This window comes from Podarcis gaigeae (genome assembly GCF_964106915.1).
Source record: "Podarcis gaigeae genome assembly, chromosome: 8".
In the NCBI taxonomy this organism is placed as follows: Eukaryota; Metazoa; Chordata; class Lepidosauria; order Squamata; family Lacertidae; genus Podarcis; species Podarcis gaigeae.
The window spans coordinates 54,612,687-54,634,384 of record NC_139684.1 but is presented as its reverse complement, the minus strand read 5'-3'; the positions used below and the strand labels follow the sequence as shown (position 1 = coordinate 54,634,384).

Below are 21,698 nucleotides of genomic sequence, written 5' to 3'. Positions count from 1 at the left end.
GCATGCATCCAGAGCACATTCATAGTACAAGGTTAGTGAGATTCAAGTGATAGTAGTGCCTCTTTGAGGTCTACATCTTCATCTGCACCAGTGATGGGGAGCCTTTGGCCCTCTAGATGTTGTTGCACTCCAGTTCCCATCAGCTCCAGCCAGCATGGTCAGTGGCTGGGAATGGTGGAAATTGTAGTTCAGCAACATAGGTCCATAGATTCCCTGGCTCTGACCTAAGTGTCTGAAACTTGAGATGCAGCCTGACATACCTGATGTAGTATAGTCTACTTCACCACTTAATTCTTGCTGAATGTGTGGACTTAGGCATAAGCCTGCAGACCTGAATAAGTAGTTCCAAGTTCCAGCTTCCATGGAGCTGTGCCAGGTGTTGTGCCAGGTGGCAATTTGTGCACCTTATTTTTAAGAAGTGATGAGAATTACTAATCTGTGATGCTGCTAAGTTATTTGCAGGGCAATGGTTGAGTCATAAAGCTCCATTGCATTGTGTTGAGGGAGAAGAAAACAAAAAAAAATTGTGTGCATGCGTGCGCACACACAACTTCTAAGCAGCAGATCAGGGCAAATGATATCTGTATTCCTAGTAGCCAGAATGCGATAACCAACCAGCCATCCTGATTGACTGCTGTGTCTTGTGTCTGTTTGCTGACTGTAGGTGATCAGGGCTTTGCTTTGGATACTGGCACGGAGAAAGCAGAGTATTGTGGGACCTCAGTCTCTTTAACTGACTCTGCCATCCCTTCGCAGACCAGTTTGATTTAGGGGTGAGCTAACATTATTTGACATAATATGGGTGCAGTGCAGATTCTTAGTGAAAAGTTGCTTTTGAATTCTTGACCCCTTGACGTATCAGCTGAGGCTTCATCCATCTAATGTGCTGCTAAAGGGAAGTGTACACGAGTCACTAGAGGGTGGAAGGATTTCATAGCCCCACACCCTGCTGATTGTGCAAATATCCCAGCGGTTGCTACAAAGTGGTTGGTGGCTTATTCTTGGGCTTGCTTCATGTCTATATATCCATAACCAGTTGCCATGGCTCCTCTCTTCCTTCCCGTGTGCTGGTGCAGACCATCAGCTCGTTGTGAGCTCGTTGAGTGCGGTTGCCGCTTCCATCCCCATCCCATGATATCCCTCTTCCTGATGCTTAGAAATTGAGGAGGTTGCTTGGCCTTTTCATTCCCTCTGTGGATCTTTTGCTCTATCAAGTCACTGAGTGTGTATCTGGCCAAGCTGGTGCCCTCCAGGTGTTTTGAACTGCAACTCCCATCTGCATGTTGCTCAGGGCTGAAGGGAGTTGCAGTCCAAAACACCTGGAGGGCTTGGCAAATGCTGATCTGGATTTCATTTGATTGCATTGCAGTTCATAATGAAATTGGAGGTGTAATCAGCCTGTCCTTGTGTCTCAGGGCAGCTGGTTACGGCATAGTAGTCTCCAAGCAATGTTGAAAACAGGGTGCTCTGTGGGGATGGGGTACTAGTGTTACATCACCAGTAACAGCTAAGCCAGACCAGGACACTTGCAGCTGATGTGGTTAGTCATTAGCATGTAGTTCAAGAATGTTCTGAAAGTCACATCTAGTTTGACCCTCATATTAAGCATACATTTTTCCTCTCCCTTATGTCTGTGGAGACATATTTGAAATCGTGCCCTGTGGAATCTCTGACACCCAAGTGCAAGAGAAGGGGACAGGCAGACTTCAGAATAAAATGACTGAAAACAACCAGTCTTTATGTGTGAAATTTGCCTAGTTTGGAATAAGTTGCAGAACCCTGCTTTTCTTTCTCTCTTTAGTATAGAGTACACACAGGCCTTTGTGTTTGCTTCTGCCTGAGCAAAGTGGCCTGGGGGACTCCCTGTTCAGCATGATCTCCAAGTCTCTCATTCCCAGTTTGTACTAATCCTCGATTTTTGTCTCCAAAGTGAATGTGTGGAATTGTATAGTCTGTATGAGAAAGAACTCGTGCCCCCCATGAGGCACCAGTTTGTCTCTTGAGTGTTCACTTTCTCAGGGTTCGCTTTCTCAGGGTTGTGGTCTCTCCTTCAGGCTTCAAATCCCAGAAGTTCTTCTAACTCACAGCTTTTTAAATAGCTGGCGAGAGGTGCATGAACCATAACTGGCTTTGTGCATTCCTCTGTGCACCCACCCACCTCCCTCCCTACACATTTCCCCCCTATAAATTCTGTTTTGCTCCGACAAACAGCTTTGGATGTTAATGATCCGTGCAAATAGGGGAACTTCAAGGGAATTGCGCTTTTGTGTTTTTGCACGTATTATTGCATCTGCAACAGGGACTTGCACGGGAGGAGGGGTGGGAGGCAGGAATTCCCTCTATTAGGTAGAGGTCATGTGTCGTTTTATTCTGTGAGAGATGCACCAAGTCACCACCTTGGACATTAATGGCTTGATCACATGCAGTAAGCACAGCTTGATCAGTGTTGCCTGGACCTTTTCAGCCAAAGTCCCTCTGAGAATGAACTTGGACCTCATGGCTTCCATCTTTCCCGACTCTGCATGTGTCTCCCTTCCCCTTCACCCAGTAGGCAGCTAGAAGCAAATCTAAGAACTAAATGGGAAAACGTGGCCAAAGGAATGAGTGAAACCATGGACTTGAGACAGTCTTTGTGGCTGTAAGCGCAGGGCAGGGCACGGCTAGTTTGCTTGCAGCCCATGCTCTTGTTTTGAAAGTGAACGTTGCCTGTCCTCCTGGTACAGCGTTTCCTGCTGTGTGGCCTCTGCCAGGCTCATTCCCTCCAGCTCTCATGAAGCACAGCTGTGTTGGGAGCTGTATTTCTGAAGGGCACCAGATTGGCAGAGGCTGCTTTCGTGCCAGGCTGGCCATGCACCAGCACACCCTGCCTGCTCACGTGGCCACAACCACTTGGATTCTAGGAAGGTCTCCTTTTTCCAAATCTTTCTTTCTTTCACTCTCCATATGCCACATGGAACATACCTTCTACAGTCAGATTGGTGGCTGGGACTATGCCTTTTCCACCAAGGTTATGCAAGGATTAGCTTGTTACTTCTGTGGTAGAGCATCTGCTTTGGCTGCAAAAGGTCCCAGATTCAATCCCTAGCATCTCCTGGTAGGGCTGGAGGAGTTCTCTGTCTGAAACCCAGGAGAGCTTCTGCCCGGTCACATTAGCCAGATCAATGAAGAGCCTGACTCTGCATAAGGCAGCTTCTTTAGCTGCCTCTTCTCTAGGCTTTACCCACTGAACTCGACAGACCTTCCTTCCTTCTGTTCTTGCTGCTGTCTTGACTGCCTTTTATCAAGTCTCCCTGTGTATTAGCTGCTCCTGTTTGCTTGGTTGGTCCTAAGGCAGAGCTTCCAGGGCCGTGGGCTGAATGTTCTCCTTCCAAAGCTTCCCTGCCTGCCCTCAGTCTGCAGTCTCTTTCCCTCATCACTGCTTCTAAAATGCCGCTCTGTCTACTGCAGAAATCCAGGAGATGGAAGAGCAGCAAGCGAGAGGGGACGGATGCTGCCAACCGGCCCATCAAAGCTGCCGGGAAAGTGATCATTCAGGATGTCTCTTGCCTGCTTCCTGTTCACAAATTACTAGGGGAGATGTACATGTGAGTACCTGGGCCACATGTGCAAGAAACTCTGTGTGGCAACTCAGTCTTGGGTACTGTTCTGGGGGACAGGTTAAGAACTCAGCCTGTGATCCTATTCTGCACTTTCTGTTGCAGGCCTTCACCCTATGAGAACAGAAAGTCTGTCCCTAGGCCGCCTACAATCCTGAATCCCTTCCTCCCCCCCCCCCCGCCTTTTGCAGGCATGCAAATAGCCACTTGCCTGGTTGTCTGTGGTGAGCTAGGTTGCCCCCAGCTGACCAGGCAAATCCACATTCTCTCTTTTAGCCTTAAAGAGCTCCTGGCTGTGATTCAGGCTGTTGGGCCTTTTCTTCCTGGAAGGGGGAAAGCCGGAACCCTGAGCCCACTTCCAGAGCTCAGTCTTTCATTTAAGGAATGCTGTGTTCTGGAGACAGTGCACTGGAGTTCACTCCTTCCAGCTTTCCAGCTGTACTACTGCATAGCTCGGGCTGGGGTGGGGAGAGGCAGCCTTGTATGCAGCTTCTGGCTTTTCTTTCTCTGTCACTCTGCAGAGAGATCTTAGAGCCTAGTGACTGCTTTGTGCCCTGCTGTGTTTCCAAGCTAGGAAATGGCAACAGGGGGCTGAGGTGCCTTGAGTGCTGTGACTCCACCTGTCCTGGGCAGAAAAGAAGGGAGATTCAGTAACTAGGCACTGCCCAAGTTGTCTGCCCAATGGTCTCAACAGAAGAGGAAGGGAAGCTGCAGAGCTGGCCTCCAGTGTTTGTGTCTCTTTGGAACCTGTCTTTGAATTGTTAAAATGCCTCTTGCTTGCTGGGTGGTGGTGGTGGGCTTCAGAAGCCTCTGTCTTTTGCATGGCTGGAATATAGACTACAGCACACAGGTAAAAGCTCTACCTATTGCTCTGCCCATCTTTGTCTCTGGCCTTACCCACCACCAGCCTTCAATTCCAGTAAGATTGCCTGTGAGGGAATGCAATTCTCTGACCGAAAAGGGTTCCCCACTCCTGCTTTACATGAAATATGGAGAATCAGGCCAAGCCTTTGAGAGTGATGTCTCCCCCACTTGTGCATCACCTGCTATTCTTGTCCTTCAGACTGAACGTGACTGACATCCAGGAGACCTGTCAGAAGAACGCTGCCTCTGCCCTGACTGTGGGACGCAAGGATCTCTTGCAGGTATTTTTGCTAGCCCAGCGAGGCATCTCCCATCGCTTCGCAATATTGTCTGGGGAGGATCTTGACTTAGGGAGCAACAGAGAGTGGGCCAATGGTCCAGCCTGAGCTTTTTACTCTTCTTTATTGCTCAGCTACTTGTCTTCTTTCCCCCATCCCTGTTCTAGTGGCCCCCTCTCTTCCATAGGTGGAATTACACCATCCATGCAACATGGAGCTATGGATTTCAGCAGACAACCTTCAACCTGTTCCCTACAGTGTTACTGCTTGCTTTGTGGGCTGCACAGCATGGACATCTATGTGTGTGTGTGCGCCCATTATCTGCTCCTTTTTTCCAGGTCTGGTCACTGGCCACAGTAGCAACTGATCTCTGCCTTGGCCCAAACTCCGATCCAGACTTGGAGACCCCCTGGGCCCAGCATCCATTCGGCCGCCAGCTCCTGGATTCTCTGTAAGCAGCTGGAATAAGAATCGGGGGGGAGGGTGGGAAAGAGGCAAGGACCCAAAGGCTTAAACAAAACAGTGCCTTTTATTTTCTTCCTATTTTTTTTCTGGGTGCCTCTTGGGTGTTGAGTGGTTGGTCACCTATAGTAGTAGGTGTCAACAGTTTCTGCACTCCCAGTTTGGGGATCATTGAGGTCATCAGGAATCTCTGCTTTGGCTGCAGCTCCCTCAGCCCTACCTAACATGTGCTGTGGGCAGGTAATCCCATAAGTATTATGTTGTGGTGTAAATAAATCCTATCGGTCTGCCCTGAATATTTTTGCAATTGGTTTCGTTGGATGTCTCTCGGTTCTCCTATTATGACAGAGGGAGGGAGAGAGAGTTATTTTGCTATGCCATGCAACACTTCATTATCCTCTCTCACAGCTGGGTAGGGAATCTGTGGTCTGCCAGATGCAGGGAGACTACAGTTCCCATCACCCGTGATCATTGGCCATGCTGGCTGGGGCTGATGGGAGTTGTAGTGCAACCACTTCGGGAGGGCCACATGTTCCCAATCCCTTCATCTGTGGTATCCCTTGTCAGTCATATTTTGTTCTCAATTAAAAATACACACTCACAAGAAATTACTTCGCTTTTTGTTATGGCTTGAAGCACCAGTGTGTTCCTTTTCAAATTGTAGATCATCCAGGATCTCATTGGATGGTGTTTATGTTTCCCAAGGCTCCCCAGCCCATCTTCTTTTGCAAATATGGTGACCTATAAAACCATAGAGACTTGAGGGGAAAAAAGGTGTGTCTCTCAGCCAGGCAGTGTTTGTGGGGGTTTTGGTCTTTGTTTTAGTCCAAGCTTTGTATACTTTGCAAAGTAAATCTGAAATCAGGCACAAAAATTCAGCATCCTGGTTCTCTCACCTTTTCCTTTGCAAATAAAAGCAAAACCAAGTGAAGACCCCTTTTTTGCTACAAAGAAAAACCCAAGAAACATTGGGAAGTATGAAGAATGTGATATCCCCAAACCTGCTGGTGGTAATGCTAAGCAGGAATTCTGCTTTGGAGCACTTGTTTGCCTCCTCTTTGGTTTTGTTGAGGGCAAAGCAAATAATGGTTTATATCTACATGATATTTTCCTCTAAGACGTTGGGTTGCCAAATCTGAATTATTTTTTCTTTGGGGGCAGGTGGCCCCCATCTCTGCTTTGAGCCTTGTGTGCGTGAGTGGCCATTGGTCTATCCAGTCTTCTCTTTCCCTCCCCTTCCTAGGGTGGCCCACTATTGCCGGCTCCATGACGTGCAGACTCTGGCCATGCTGTGCAGCGTCTTTGAAGCCCAGTCCAGGCCACAGGGAGCCCTGATTCCTGTGGGATTCTTTCCTCAACGCTCTTCCAGCCACAGCCGATATGTACGGGTAGACTCCTCCTCTGACTGCTTTCCCCAAAAGGACCAGTCAAGGTCAGTTCTTCCAGTGATGCAACTTCCCTCTTGTTTCCCAACAGCCCAGCTTTACCTCCTCTGGCTCCTGTTCCAGCATGTCAGACCCTGGACTCAGCACCAGCAGCTGGAACATAGGTGAGTGCACTGCTGTCAGCTCTGAAATATCCAATAGGAAGAGATTTTGGCATCTTGGAAGATCACCTCCCAGCCCTCTTTGTTCAGATAATTAAAAGAAAGCTTAGGTTTTTATATCTGGGTCTTTTCCTTTGTACTTTGGGGACTTAATAATTGTGAGCCACTTTGAGAACCCAGAGTGCATTACAAGTGGGATTTTAAAATCAAAAATAAATTTGGGTTGTCGCTTTGCACTTGGCAAATCTGCTTTCAAAAGGGCAATTGAACACAATTGTGCGAAGCACTTCCCATTGACTACCCAAGCCCAGCTCTTGGGCGACTTGGCCTTAATTCACAATGAGAGGCAGTGACTGGCCCAAAGCGACCTAGTGAGCTTCATGGGGATCGAACCCTGGTCTCCTAGGTCCTAGTCCAAAACTCCCATCTCCACCAGCACAGCCCTCTGTGAGCTGCCACCATCTTGTATCCACCCTTTGACCTCCTGCAGCCAGCAAAGAATTGGACCACATACCAGCCTGGGGCGAGTCTTCACCTGACGACTTCCGCCTTGGGAACTTGGCATTCACTGACCACCGGGATCGGGAGAAGGATCAGCATGACAAGAACAAAAGGTACAGAAGGGTGGTCAGGCGTGGGAGGGAGGGTGGCAGAAAACTTTCTGGTGTCCTTGGTTCAATGTGATGCCGCAAGGGAGGTGAACTGAGCTTCAAATCAACTGCATTCCCATTGGCTCTGCATTCCTATTTTTTTTTTAGCATTTCCTGTTCCCTCCTAGAGTGCCGTTAGGCTGAGGCAGGGGTGGGAAGTGGGGAACCTTTGGAACTCCAGGCTAGCTCTTGGTTTAACTGGGGAGTGCAGCTGAGCCAGCAGGTCGTTTTGGTCTGCCAGGGAGCTGGAATATCAACACACACATTTATTTTTGAGGTCCTCATGTTTTCGTTTCTTTTTAAATCTTCCATGCCAATCTCCCACCAACAATATTATTCAAGTTTTAAGTTATCCTTCCTCAAGCTGCACCCCAGCCAGCATTTGGAGAGCATGAACTTGGGCATGAGTGTAGCCATGATTGGTTTTTTTTGGGGGGGGGACAGGCTTCTGTTAGGGAAGCAGAACCTCAGATTTCGATTGATTTTGATTGAGTGTGGGAGGGGGCAGCTGTCTCCCTGGCTCCCCCTGCCTACGCCCATGAGCTTGGGAAAGGCTGTTTTAAATGCTGAGATGTTTGTGCACAGTTTTCTCTTTGGAGGGATCTTGCCAAACCTGAGGAGGAAAAGCCCTGGTGCTCTCCTCCTTCACACTGATACAGCTGGTGGCCAGCACTGTGCTCCTTGAATGCTGTGTCTATCTATTACATTATTCAGCTCTACAATTTTATATTTCTGCAAACTATTGCCAAGATAAAAGTTACTCTCTACTTTACATGAACATGCGTTCTCAATCATTCTCCTCTGCCTCTTCCTCCCAACTTTAGAAAGTTTTATTCTTTGTGAGCCACTTTTCTTAACTGTTTGACCTACAGAGGCACATACAGTAGAACCTCAGCTTTCGAGCGTCTCGGAAGCCGAACAATTCAGAACCAGAACGCTGAAAACCCAGAAGTAATTGCTTCCGTTTTTTAACGTGCCTCGGAAGTTGAACGGCTTCCAAGGCGTGTTTCCCCATTTTTTCAATTGATTTTGCCAACCACCCTTTGATCCTTGGTTTTTGAATGTTTTGGAAGTTGAACGGTCTTCCGAAATGGATTATGATAGAAAACCTAGGTTCCACTGTACTACGATAATACTGTGTACTACAAACATACAAAACTGAGAAGAATAAAAAGCAGCAGCATGAAGCAAAGCCCATCTAGGTAACTTGGAACATACAGAAAAACCTACATAAACACAAAACAAAATCAGATAGGTCCCTGCCCCTAAGAGCACACAATCTGAATTTTATTTGGAGGGCGGGGACAAAGGGAAGAGAGGTGCAGAGGTGGTACCATGCAGTGACTGTGAGTAAATGCCAGCCTTTGCTAGCCTGGGACAAAGGCGCTCAGGTGCCCTTTGACTTCATTGTATGTGGAGATGAGGACTCTGTGATCTTTCTCCAGGCTTCTGGACCCAGCCAACACCCAGCAGTTTGATGACTTTAAGAAGTGCTACGGAGAAATCCTTTACCGCTGGGGCCTGCGAGAGAAGCGGGCGGAAGTTCTCAAGTTTGTCTCTTGCCCCCCTGACCCACACAAGGGGATTGGTGAGTGGAAACCTCAATGGAGGAACTATAGAACTCAGTGGAAAAGTAGATGCTGTGCGTGCAAGAAGGTCCTGGGTTTCCTTCCCACAGAAATTGTCCTTGGACTGGGTAGCCTCTCTTTCCTCTCTCCCTCCTACCAAATTGAACCATGGGAGCAGAGAGTCTTCCTACTTTGGTTAATGCGATATTTGCCAGAGGGGGCTTTTTAGCTTCTTCTGTTGAGATGCCCTCTGGCAGAATGAAAAGAAGGCAAAACCAAAGAGCCCACGGTGGTGGTGTTAGTAACATGCTGGCTTCCAGATCCTAGCTTTCTGATTTGCCAGCCTTTTCCCTGCAGGTGCAGCCTTGCTTGCAAGAGCCCTTCCAATAACTTCTCCACCGCTTCTCCTTTCTTTCTCTCCTTGCAGAGTTTGGAGTCTACTGCAGCCACTGCCGCAGCGAAGTGCGTGGCGTTCAGTGTGCCCTCTGCAAGGGCTTTGCGTTCCAGTGTGCCATTTGCCACGTGGCAGTCCGAGGCTCTTCCAACTTCTGCCTGACTTGCGGGCATGGAGGACACACCAGCCACATGATGGAGTGGTTCCGCACTCAGGAAGTGTGTCCCACAGGCTGTGGGTGCCACTGCTTGCTGGAGAGCACTTTCTGACCAAGCATCGTTGGAGCCTGAATTTGTCCACATGTGATCTCTGTTGGGCCACTCTTGGGAAGCAGAGAGGCTGCTGTCTTCCCATGTTGCTTTCAGGAGGAGTGGCCAGTTGTCTTAGTTGCTGATGGGTTGATGCAGCACTCTGCCAGCAGACATTTGGGTGAGATGGCTTGTGGTCCATGAGCATCCCATAAGCTCCTGGAGGGCTTCCTGTTTCAGCAGAGTATCTTCCCTGAAGTGCAGGGAAAGAGTCTGTTATTTGCAAAAGACAATCATTGGAGAGGGATGGAGGGATTACAGGCCTTGCAGTCAGTCTGGAGATGAGGAACAAATCAAATGCATTTGCTGGATACTTGAGAAATTTGCAGCACACCGGGAACTGTGTTGTGATCCACTTCCCCCTGAACTACCATTCCTTGCCCTCATGAAGCTCCCTGTACTACACAAACAGAAGTATCAAAGTTAGCAGAGAGAGAAAGGGGGAAGATGCACAAACCTTGACAGGCTGGGTTGGCTGAAGAGTCCCTTGTGCACAGAGTGCAGCATAATCATTTCTGTGAGCATCGAACAGAAAGCTCTCAACTGGATTTCTTCTCTCTCTCCATCTGAGAATTGGGCATGGCTTCATTTCTAGAGATGCGTGGCCTGTTTGATTCGCTCCCTTTCCCCTCCTTTTCGTTTTATAAAAGGCTGTTACTTCTGGGCCTACCTCAGTGACCTTTTTGCTTGGCTGCGCCTCTTGCACTCCTTGAGGACCTGCCACCCATTGCAGGACTGGAGTCAGTGGCCTGCCAATTCTGGTGTGGATTCTGTAAGGCCAAGAGGGTCTAAGAACAGCTGCAAGGAGCAGCACCAGCCACCGACTTTGCAGTAGTGATTTCAGGACTCAAAGATCAGTATTTTTTCTTGCCAAAATGCATTCCGGCCCAAAGGGAAGGGCGAAGAAAGAGGCTCCCCTCTGGCCAGCAGGTGCCCTGATTCCTTGGCGGATGGAAATGGGAGCCTGAGTGGAGTTCTTCTGTCTGCTGTCTGGGGCTTTGACCGTCAGGCTAGCTGAGCCAACTTAGTGCATGGACACTGCCTACATGGTTCTTTTCCAGCCTTGTAGTTCAGGAAGTGTATTTGTGTATATTCTGTAATAAAATGAGAACATTTTATAAAGCTGTCTTGCTTTGTCATCACTGCTTGCAAACTGTCTTGCACTCAGTTAGTGAACGCTCATATTTCTGCTTTGTGGTGGATTTCTCTGTGCTGCCTTTATTATTGAGCTGCCAAATGCATGGCATTGTACTAAAAAAATATTGTAAATTAGGCTGAGGAGGGCAACTTGCCCATGGCAGGCCTGATGTTCTTGCTAGGTGCCTGTGACATCATCATGGCAGCTAAACCAAGATTGTGGAAGGCTTTTAGACAAGATGCGGGTGGCGCTGTGGGTAAAATCTCAGCGCTTAGGACTTGCCGATCGTATGGTCGGTGGTTCGAATCCCTGTGGCGGGGTGAGCTCCCGTTGTTCGGTCCCAGCTCCTGCCCACCTAGCAGTTCGAAAGCACTCTTAAGTGCAAGTAGATAAATAGGGACCGCTTTATAGCGGGAGGGTAAACGGTGTTTCCGTGTGCTGCGCTGGTGCTGGCTCGCCAGCTGCAGCTTCGTCACGCTGGCCACATGACCCGGAAGTGTCTTCAGACGGCGCCAGCTCATAGCCTCTAGAGCGAGATGAGCACGCATCCCCAGAGTCGGACACGACTGGCCCGTACGGGCAGGGGTACCTTTACCTTTACCTTTTTTAGACAAGAACTAGTAACAGCCAGTTTCAATTTACAGGTGCTCTCTGCCTTTTACATTCCTATGCATGGCTCAATTCACACAAAACATGAAGCCAAACCACCACTTAGCATGAACACATGAGCCTGCCAACTCCTTTGCTCCTCCAGTCCCGCTGTAAGCTAAGCCACAGTTTGGCTTTCTTCGTCATTTGAACCTGAGCTTGTGGTTTTGTCTGCAGACAAACTAAGCAAGATTTGTTCCTGGGGTTACAGGTCATGGTTTGTCTAGCAGGGGTCCTCAAACTTTTTCAGCAGGGGACCAGTCCACTGTCCCTCAGACCTTGTGGGGGGCCGGAAAATATTTTTTTGGGGAAAAATGAACAAATTCCTATGCCCCACAATTAACCCAGAGATGCATTTTAAATAAAAGGACACATTCTACTCATGTAAAAACACACTGATTCCCGGACCATCCACGGGCCGGATTGAGAAGGCGATTGGGCCGCATCTGGCCCCGAGGCCTTAGTTTGCCTACCCATGGTCTAGAAAAGACAAATCATGATGCCTGTTTTCAGATTACATGCAAATCCAAAGCAGCTTACAGCAGCAGGACCAGAGGAGGAGCAAAGGCCATATGACCCTGTGTTTGTGTGTGAAGCTATGGTTTGGCTTTGAGTTATTTGCAGACTGGATCCGTGTGTCCCCGTTCCTGCTCCCAAATTGACAAGTTACTATTTTTGTATGTGGGAAAGTATATTTCCTCTGACTTGGCATCACCTCAGACAGGAGCCTAAAAATGGGTTCCGTATAGAAACCCAGAGTTTGGTGTTAGCATTTTTAACCTCATTTGTATTATTTGTGCGGCTCAGTCTTCCTCTGGGCTGAGCTCTTGCAGTGTGTCCCTTTCCCCATCCTCCCTTAAGTGCTGACTCTAGTTTGGCTGCATGCAGCGCTCTCTTGGCTGTCTTCATGTAGGGGGCTGCGCTGTCAGTGGTGCCAGATACTGTACCTCGCAGGACATTCTGTGGGCATTTGTGCTGCCTGTGCTGGGCCTCATGTTTCCAGGCCTCATCCAAGGGGACAGTGTGTCACTGCCTTGCACTCTTTTTGGACAAGACACAGAAGAGTGTGTTGCATGTCTCTCACACTTCTTTGAAACCCCCAACACAACTCAAAGAGGAGCGGGGGATCCTTGTACCATTTGTGTGTGCTACTGGGCTTTGCATCAAATGTCAGCTGTTCCTGTCATCACCAGGTGGCAGCAGCAAATCGCCCAAGAAGAAACGCTTGCTCCCCAATTGCTGCTGGTCTGTGGGAAACTGGATCTCAGTCACACTTGTCGTTGCAAGTGAGGGAGTATTGTTGATACTTTGTGTGTGTCTGGAGAAGATGAGATTGCAGATCTGGTTGCTCTGCTCCAAGGATGGCACACACTTAAAAAAAATGTTGGCTTTCTTCAGGTTTTCCGCACTGGCCAAGAGGCAGGAATGCCAGGGTGTTCCAGTAAGCAGGCAACTGGAGGTGCCATGGGGATTTGGTATACGTGCCTTGCTGGTCTCCATGTATCTAACGGTCTGGAAAAAGGGGCTGAGCTGAAGGGATCTCTCTGCAGTGTGCATCTGTGAGTGCTCGTGTCACAGAGGCATCAACAGGTGCTTTGACAAGGGTGATGAGTAAGGCTGATGCTCAGGGGTGATTGATGTGGAGCCGACTGAGTGAGAGCAACAGGTAGGATAGTTGATATTGATTCCTGCATTGCAGGATGGCCCTTTGGGTCCCTTCCAAGTCCACAGTTTGATGATTCTATGACCTAGAATCTCTAAGCAAGCAATGGATTTTGGCTTGATTATGATCCTGGAAATACCTTCAGCTTCTGCGCCCAGGACTCGCGTACCCCTCCCCCAAAATCTGAGCTGTAGTAACTCAGATATTGGTTTCCCCTGGGGCTGATGGGACTTGTAGTCTAAAACACCCAGAGGGCAGCAGGTTGGTGAAGGCTGGCCTTGCATAACTAAGTCTGCATGATGTTCCCACCTATATTGCCAACTGAAGACTATCCCCCCCCCCCCCGCCACCAGAACACATCCGCCCCCCCCCCCCTTGTATTGGGGAACCAGAAAAGGTGCCTTCTATTTTGCAGTGTCTTAGCTGGTCCTGCTATAAGGTATCACACCAATCTGCCTGACTGGGGGGTCACAGTTTTAGGACACTGGGGAAAACATGGTTAGGTGTTCATATCTGAGTGGTGAAGAGATTGAGGATAGTTGGGCAGGACCCGTCACTCCTTCCTGCCCTCCCAAACATGCATCACCCATGGTGGCTCCTGGCACAAAACAACACATTCACTCAGAGCAGCCATTAGAGACTCAACCTTTATTTCCTGCATCTGCACGGGTAAATCTATTTACTCCATTTCTTTCATTCTAAATGGGAAATGCTTGGGGGGCGGGGTTAACCTTCCTTTTCTTGCTGGCTGCAGCAGTAGCTGCACATTCTTCTTGCTGAGCACAACAGCCCTACAAACAAGGCAGGGGGTGTGGGGGCTGCATTGCAGGGTCACAGCCAGGGTCTTGCAAGTGCCACAGGACTTCCTGTTTGTTTGCTGTCCTGAATGTAACCTCACCTATATTTTTTTTTGGGGGGGGGAGTGGAAGGAGGTAACGCAGGCAGATGGATGTCGAGGTCATTCTCTTTCAGGTCGGCCTCTGGGCTGTCTTGGCTCTTCACCCGACACAAGGTGGACCAGAATTGCGTCTTGAATGGAAGCAGGACAGGCAGTGCTGGTCCGAAGTCCGGGACTGCTGTGATTCCATGGAAGAGCTGCTTGAACGGCTCCTGGAAGGCAAGCAAGGCAGTTGGGTTGGAAGCCTGCAGGCACAGCTGGGCAAACTAGTGTAGGATTCCTGGGCATCAAGAGCATTAAGACATTGTCCTTTCCACCAGACACTTGATGCTCTCTTTGGGAAAGGAGCCTTAGGTATGTAATGACCTCTAAGTGGTGGCTAGGTTTGCCTCTTTTTCTTACGGAAGCGCTGACGAATTTGCAGCCCTGCAGATGTCACTGAACTCCAACTCCCATCAGCCTGGCCAGAAGTCAGGGATGATGGGAGTTGTTGTCCCATAATATCTGGAACGACCATTGCACCACCATCTTTCCCCCATTTTTCCAAGCTGCTTTGTAAGGAGTTATCTTAAAAGGTGGAGGTATGCATCTTATCCAGCCAAGCCATCTAAGGCAGGGGCCATGTTGTGGGACTTCAAATCCCATCAGCTGCAGCCAGTGTGGTCAGGGATGATGGCAGTTGTAGTCCAACAAAAACTGGGAAGGCTGCCAATTCCCCATCTCTAGGCTGAGGCTGCTATTCCTTTACAGCAGCTGCACCATAGGCAAAACTCCAGCAATTGCCGTATTTCTCATCACCACCACTCCATACTGGAATGAGCCAAATCACTTCAAAGAAGCAGGAGAGCTCTGACATAAGAGACTGGCAGCTTCAGATGTGAGTGGGTGCATCTAGTTTAATTTCTTGCAGGCAGTATTTCAACTTACTTGAAAAGCAGGGAAAACTGTAGGAGTGGGAAAGCTGTTGTACCCATTGTTTTGTTGCTTAATAAATAAAACAACTGCCTTTTCCCATAAAGGTGAACTCAAAGCAACAAGGACCTGGGAGACCAGGGTTCAAATCCTCGCTTGGCCACAAAGCCCACTGGGTGCCCTCGGGGCAGTCACTGCCTCTCAGCCTAACTTACCTCAGTTTCTCCCCTATATGGATACAGTGTCCCCTATAATGAGCTCCCTGGCTGAACTTAATTCCAACACCACCTCTCTTTTTTTGCTGCTTTCTGTGCTGTGAGACGTCTTCAGTCAATACTATCAGGCTGGTTTCCTGAGCAGTTTTTTGAAATGGCTCCATACTAGGGCTGAAGCCTAGGCCTGCTGATTTTTTTCCTGGATCTGGGGGGTGGAGGGCAGGGAGTTTGGGGGCTGGACTAAACTGAATCAGAAAGTGCGCAGTTACAGCAGTCTGTTGGTGCCACCCAGCTCCACCTCTCCATTCAGATTCCAGGCCAAGGGCTGAATGAGGGCCAATAAGCTGAAGGTGTATGTTAACAAGATGGAAAACTGGACCACCCAGTGGTCCCCTCAAACAGAGCAGTGGGTCCCAAAGGGGGCGGTGCTACCCCTTGGGGGGGTGCTGGGATTACTTAGGAGGACCCTAAGAGCCAGGGGTGTGGTGGAGGTGTACATTGATCATGGCATCAGGTTCATTAGTTTTGTCGACTTAATGAAACTTAAAACAGTTTTAATTTGATTTTGAATATGCAAGTAATTAAAGGTTGTACACACTGCTATTCTGAACAAGGGCTTTCACAGGGTAAGGTTGGGGCACGGAGGGTGAGTTTATGGAGCCAAGGGGCAGGGCCACCCAAAAGTTGTGGGAGTCACTGAGAAAGAGGATACCTTCAAACAGAGGGCTATCATTTGTAAAGTGCAACACACAGCCACCCTAGGAAAAAATGTTTTCTCCCTCTCAGCCCCCTTCCCCAGCTCTAGAGTAGCTGCTTACTCAGGACAGATCTAGAACCAAGATTGCATGTGGGTAGAACCTTTAAACAGCAAACTGCCTGGGATGCTGGAAGGCTGCTACCCCCCCCCCCCCCGGCTATGAATGAATGAATTGGCCTATTCCAGCTGCTCCCTGGTGTGAGGGATAAAGAGCTTCATTTAGGAAGGCTGAGAGAAGGCATGGGACCATAGCTGCTCCGATGCCTGCTGCCTCGAGGGTATGGGGTAGGGCAGTTCCCACCCAAGGGTCTTCCCAGTTTCCCTGAAATTATGCCATCTGACTTGGTGGCCTGTTCTCGATGGATTAATCAATTAGATTTATACACCTTTTTCTCCAAGGAGCTCAAGGGGCATACATGGTTCTCTCCCCATTCAATCCCCCACAACAACCCTGTGAGGTGGCCTAGGCTGAGAGACAGTGACCAACCCCCCAAGGTCACCCAGTGAGCTTCATGACCATGTGGGGATTCAAACCCTGGTCTCCCAGGTCCTCACCTGACACACTTAACCATTGGAGAACACTGGTATTTCAGTCTACAGAGATTTCCCCATGCCCCAGTTCTCTAACGGACTTTGGCAGCTATCTTTGTTTCCCTTTGCCCTGGTTTGCTCACCTCTGTGCTTCAGGCAGTTTTTTCCCCTTGGCGTCCCGGAGGTTCAGCTGCCTTAGGACGCGGATCAGCTTGCTGATCTGCCGCAGAGTCATTTCTGGGGCCTGGCATGCCAGCCGCTGCCGCTGGCTGATGAGGCAAGGCGGGTTGGCAAAGAGGGAGAAGTAGCTGTTTCTGCCCAGGAGCTGCACCGCTTGCTTGTTCCCATAGCAGGAGGCGTACTGAGGGCGCAAAGAGGGGAGAAAGGCAAAGCAGGTTAGCGTCAGTCGAGAGGCTGCCCCAGAGCAGGTTCACCAAGTTGCACGTTTCATCGGATTAGGTAAGTCTAGCCTATTTGGTGGTGGCTCTTTAGTCCGTAAATATAAGGTGTATATGTTTTAGCCAGAATCTCTTTGCAATCTTCTCTGCCGGCTCCTGTTGGTTAGCATCCTTTACTTTCAGTATTGCCGTACCATTTAAAGAACATCATTAAAACATGCTGGACGAAGCCAAAGGCCCCTCTGCTCCAGCATCCTGATCTCACAGCGGCCAACCAGATGCCTGTGGGAAATCTGCAAGAGCACATGAGCCCTCACCTCTCCTACGTCTCCAGCAACTGGTATTCAGAAGCATTGCTGCCTCCAACTGTGGAAGCAGGGCATGGCTATCACGGCCAGCAGTCAATAGCCTTCTTCTCCATGAATTCATCTAATAATCTTTTAAAGCTATCTAGGTTGGTGACCATCACTGCCTCCTGGGGGAGTGAGGGCCATAGTTTAGCTATGCACTGCAAAAATCTTAACTCCATCTTGTAAGAGATGTCTTCACATTGAGACAGCTTCCCACGGAGGCCCTTCTCTCCTTATATAAAACATGCTGGTGATCAGTTTAGCTGTGATTCTTGTACTGTGGGGTTTGGACTAGATGAGCCTTGGGCTCCCTTCCAGCAGTACAATCCCGGGATTCTATGTACTAGCTGAGTTCTTTGATCCTGTTGCACCTTAGCAACATTTTAGATTATAAGCACTAGGTGCAGATACCATTCTGGGGGGAAAGGTGGTCCACAAATGGAGTAAGTAAATCAATGGGCACAGCTGGATTGTTTCTTACCGGGACAAAAGTGGCCATATGTCTTCCGAAGCAGAAGAGGTGGTCCCAAGAGGTGTCTGTGAGGTTGATTAGCTGCTCAGCCCTTGAGAGTCCTGTCACTGGCCAGCTTTATAGGGATGCACCAGTGCTGTGCCGGAAACCAAAGGATACAGGCTGAGCTGTGCCTGCTGCCCACCCCCTTGCCCCGTTCCAGTGACCTCATCCCTGGTCAAGTTTCTCTAAGCAGTGCCTGTGCCTGCCTCTGCTGGCTCATCTTACCCAGAGGGCGGAGGCAGCCAGGAAAAGCAATCAATTAATTATTGGCCGCCATTGTGCTCTCACAAAGAGAGAGTTGGGCCTAGGAAGAGCGGCAGCAAGAAAGTAGGGCTTCTGCAAATAAGGGATGTGAGTTGGGCTTACGGCATTTATACTGCTGAGCCAAAATTGAAAACAAGACAAAACACTCTGAGGCTCAGAGATCAAACATAGATAGCCACATTGGTCCATTAGCACAAAGCAACGACAGCAACACAAGGGCACCAGTACTTGTCATTGTTCAGCCATTAGTCCCCCAAAGCAGCTAACAAGATGCAGGAATTAAAAGCCAGCAGAAATGGATAATAAAAGGAGCAATAGCATAGGACACCAAATAGTTGCTAAGGATCCTTCTAGATGGGTGCTTGATATGTAAGTGGATTATTGGTAATGGACAGACTGCGTTTCATACTCTCTCACGTGTCCCTATTTTCCAGGCACATTCCCAGATTTACGAAAGCCATCCCTGCTTCTGATTTGATCCTGGAATGTTCCTATTTTCTCCACCAGCGCCACAGTGGCAGCTGCGAAGGGAACATCCTGTTGTCTCTCCTTGGCCTCTCCTCCCTTTGGGCAGTTTGTAGCGGCTGCTGGAGAGCGGAGGAGGAGGAGGAGAGGCTTCTGCTGGCAAGGCCCAGCCTCGCATGATGCACTAGCTCTGAGGAGCAGGCAGAAGGCCCTGGACGGGAAGCGGAGCAGAGTTCAAGGAGTTTTGATTTAAGAGACACAAAACCTTTGTGTGTCTGCATCTAATCTTGCCCCTTTCCAAAATTTGTTTATTGGTGTTTGTTTTTCTTTTTGTAAACCAACCAAAGAATAAAATAAAATCAGAATTAAGAGGCATTTTCAGGACAATGGAGGGCATGTGTGCTGTGTCCCATTGGTGAAGTGGTGGTGGCATTCATCCTTCCTTGCTGGATGTGGGTTGACAAAAGAGTAGGGGCTTGAGGAGGGTCAGCTGGGGGTGGGGAGTGAGAAATGTCCCTGTTTTCATCTGAGGAATGTTGGAGGGTGTGGGATTTCCCCCAGAAAGGAATAAATCTGGATAAAATTGGTGTGGTTGGGTGTGGGAGAGAGGGGGGGGAACAGACTGGTGTTTTGATGCCTCTGACATTGTGTGAATGCAGCTTTTTTTATTAAGGAAAAAAAGAGAGACTTGCATGCATGAGTAGCTCCCATTCCACCATAAATACTGTACCCATCTAGAAGCAACCTAAATAAGAATAACCCATGGCACCTTCACAAAAGCACCAAGCAAGATGGCTTACAGTTGCCTTAAGTGATGGCCACCACCTAGGATGCCTTTAAAATAGGGCTAGACAAATTCATGGAGGAGAAGGCTTTTGAGAGCTACTAGCCACGATGGCCATGCTCTGCTTCCACAGTTGAAGGCAATAATGCTTCCAAATACCAGTTTGCTAGAAAAAAGAGGAGGCGAGAGTGCTTTTGTGCTCATGGAGTTGCTGGGAGTTGAAGTCCAAAACTTCTGGAGGGCACCGTGTTGCAGAAAGCTGCTTCAGATAATAAATCTGTTGGACATTTCTAAGCACCGTAGAGTTCCTAACGTGCTCTTCAGAGAGCATCAGTATTTAAGAATAATGAAAAATATGCTTCTCGGGGAAACCTTGCAGGTATTTTACCAGTAGCTGTCAACATCATCCATAGCATGTCCCACCTCACACTGCAACTTGGGTGAAAAGGGCCTTGTCTTTGGCAATCGACTGGATGCAGAAAGAGCTACCTTGCAGAGCGTCCTTCTGTCTTGTTGTGCACTCAGGGTGGGGGCAGTATTTATTTATTTTTCAGAGGGACTGGCAACAGATACAGCTGAGGACAGAACATGTCAGTGGAGGGGCTTGTGACCGAGGAAGAAGAGCCCCAGGAAGGGACCTATGCCATTGTGTAGTTAATTGTGATACACATTCACTGTGCCAACAAATGCTATGGTGGCAGATTTCCTCCATCATCGGGATGTCAGGCAGAGTGGTGTGTCTGAAGGTGGAGCATCAGGTTATCGGTATCCAGGAAAAGAAATACATGACCACAAAGAGAAGAGAGATTTATGTGCATGCATGCAGATGCACACACAGAGATAGGCATATTTGAACGACATATGGCAAAACCTCAAGAGAAACAGAAATTCTGCCCCCCAAAAAACCCCCCCACACATCAACTTCAGAATGAAAACAGTATCAACGCACAAAAAGATGAAATCAAACAGAGAAATTTCTTCTGTCATGTTGAAGCCCATTTCACAAGAACTTTACAAGACAGGTGAGATGAGAATTTGTAAAGGAGGCACATGACTTTTTATGGGAACTTTTATGATGCCTTGAAGACTAGCAGGTTTTTCACCACAAACCTATACAGTGGTACCTCAGGTTACAGACGATTCAGGTTACAGACTCTGCTAACCCAGAAATAGTACCTTGGGTTAAAAACTTTGCTTCAGAATGAGAAGAGAAATCACATGATAGTGGCGCAGCGGCAGTGGGAGGCCCCATTAGCTAAAGTGGTGCTTCATGTGAAGAACAGTTTCGGGTTATGAACGGAACTCCAGAACGAATTAAGTTCCTAACCCGAGGTACCACTGTGCCTGTTTGTTTTCTGTAAATCCTCTTGAATGCAGTGGGGTATATTCTCAGGTGAGTGGGTGTTAGGAGTGCAGCCTTATTGTGTGACATCTTCTACTGACTACAGCCCACTTGACTGGATGCATGGAGAGTGATCCTCCATAGGGAGGGGAGGCTCCTCACGAATGGGAGGAAGGCTTTTTTTTTTTTTTTTTTAGTTTAATGCAAGACTACCGGATCCACTCTTCTCATGCCAACACATGATCTGAAACACAGCTGTCCTTCAAAATTCACAGTTCTCCAAATTTTGTGGTGCAGTTTGACCAGAAAAATGCATACATTGGTGAAAAAGAAATGCGAGAGCTTAAAACTGACTGATTCATTTATCCCTCAAGTCCAAACATACATAAATAGGTACAGAAAAAGGGGGTCAAATGTTAGTTGTCTAATTGATGAGACCACGTTATTCATATCCTTTTATTTCAGTGGCTCTGAGTATGACAGACATTGGGTGCAACCCTATATTTCCCTGCACCAAGAAAACTAGCATGCCATGTGGGCAGCTAGATCCGAACCCCTCTCTGATTTCCCCTGTTCTTATACCTGGTCCAGACAGAAGTGAAGCAGGCGCAGATGGCAACATTTTTGATGTGGCCTCAGACAATGGTGTTGCGCTGACAAAGCAGACACAAATTCTACCAGGCAGTTTTGCTTTCCCCTTCTGATCACCTACAGGATTTTGATGAAGAAATCAGGTTTGTCAACCTTTAAATTGCATGATGTTTTCAGGAAAGTCTACTGCACTACAGTAAATAATCACTCCAGGGAGTATTGTTCAAGTTCTCATTTAAAGGTGTTTTCTGTGGCTATTACTCATGGCTGAGTAAGATCGTCTTCCATGATCACGGTTTTAACAGTGAGTCCGTAAGTGACTGTGGAGGCCAATTCGGGATCCACACTCCTTCCACAGTGGGAACATAGGTTACAAGGCAGGAGTTCATCACAGTGAGGATTTGTCAAACTTGTCTTTTAGCTCTTAGCTCGTTTCTCCTTGTCACCCTAAGTTTGTGCTTCTTCAAAGTCCATGACACCTCTGGTAAAGGCTGTTCTCCAGTAGGAGCGCTCACAGGTCAGTGTTTCCCAGTTGTCAATGTTTATACTACTTTTTTTTTTT

The 21,698-nt window shown here is 48.4% G+C and overlaps 2 protein-coding genes across 5 annotated transcripts in view; one reads left to right on the top strand and one right to left on the bottom strand.

Moving 5' to 3' along the window:
- Nucleotides 1–10,788, top strand: part of WDR59 (WD repeat domain 59) — a 42,348-nt gene extending 31,560 nt beyond the window's left edge. For all 4 annotated transcript variants that reach the window (XM_083751407.1, XM_083751406.1, XM_083751405.1 and 1 more), the window contains 8 exons: nt 3,448–3,584; nt 4,660–4,741; nt 5,077–5,189; nt 6,444–6,582; nt 6,677–6,749; nt 7,237–7,360; nt 8,842–8,984; nt 9,392–10,788. In XM_083751407.1, coding sequence (XP_083607533.1) covers nt 3,448–3,584; nt 4,660–4,741; nt 5,077–5,189; nt 6,444–6,582; nt 6,677–6,749; nt 7,237–7,360; nt 8,842–8,984; nt 9,392–9,627 — 1,047 coding nt within the window. In that variant the 3' untranslated portion in view covers nt 9,628–10,788. The remainder of the gene's footprint in view (nt 1–3,447; nt 3,585–4,659; nt 4,742–5,076; nt 5,190–6,443; nt 6,583–6,676; nt 6,750–7,236; nt 7,361–8,841; nt 8,985–9,391) is intronic.
- Nucleotides 10,789–13,775: 2,987 nt separating this feature from the next.
- Nucleotides 13,776–21,369, bottom strand: LOC310850657 (uncharacterized protein). Its single transcript, XM_083752306.1, has 4 exons — nt 21,128–21,369; nt 17,658–17,784; nt 16,572–16,789; nt 13,776–14,225 (listed from the first exon to the last, which is right to left on the bottom strand). Exons 2-4 carry the CDS (start codon nt 17,673–17,675, stop codon nt 14,114–14,116), a joined length of 348 nt encoding a protein of 115 aa, XP_083608432.1. The 5' UTR covers nt 17,676–17,784; nt 21,128–21,369; the 3' UTR covers nt 13,776–14,113.
- Between the last annotated feature and the right edge of the window lie 329 nt (nt 21,370–21,698).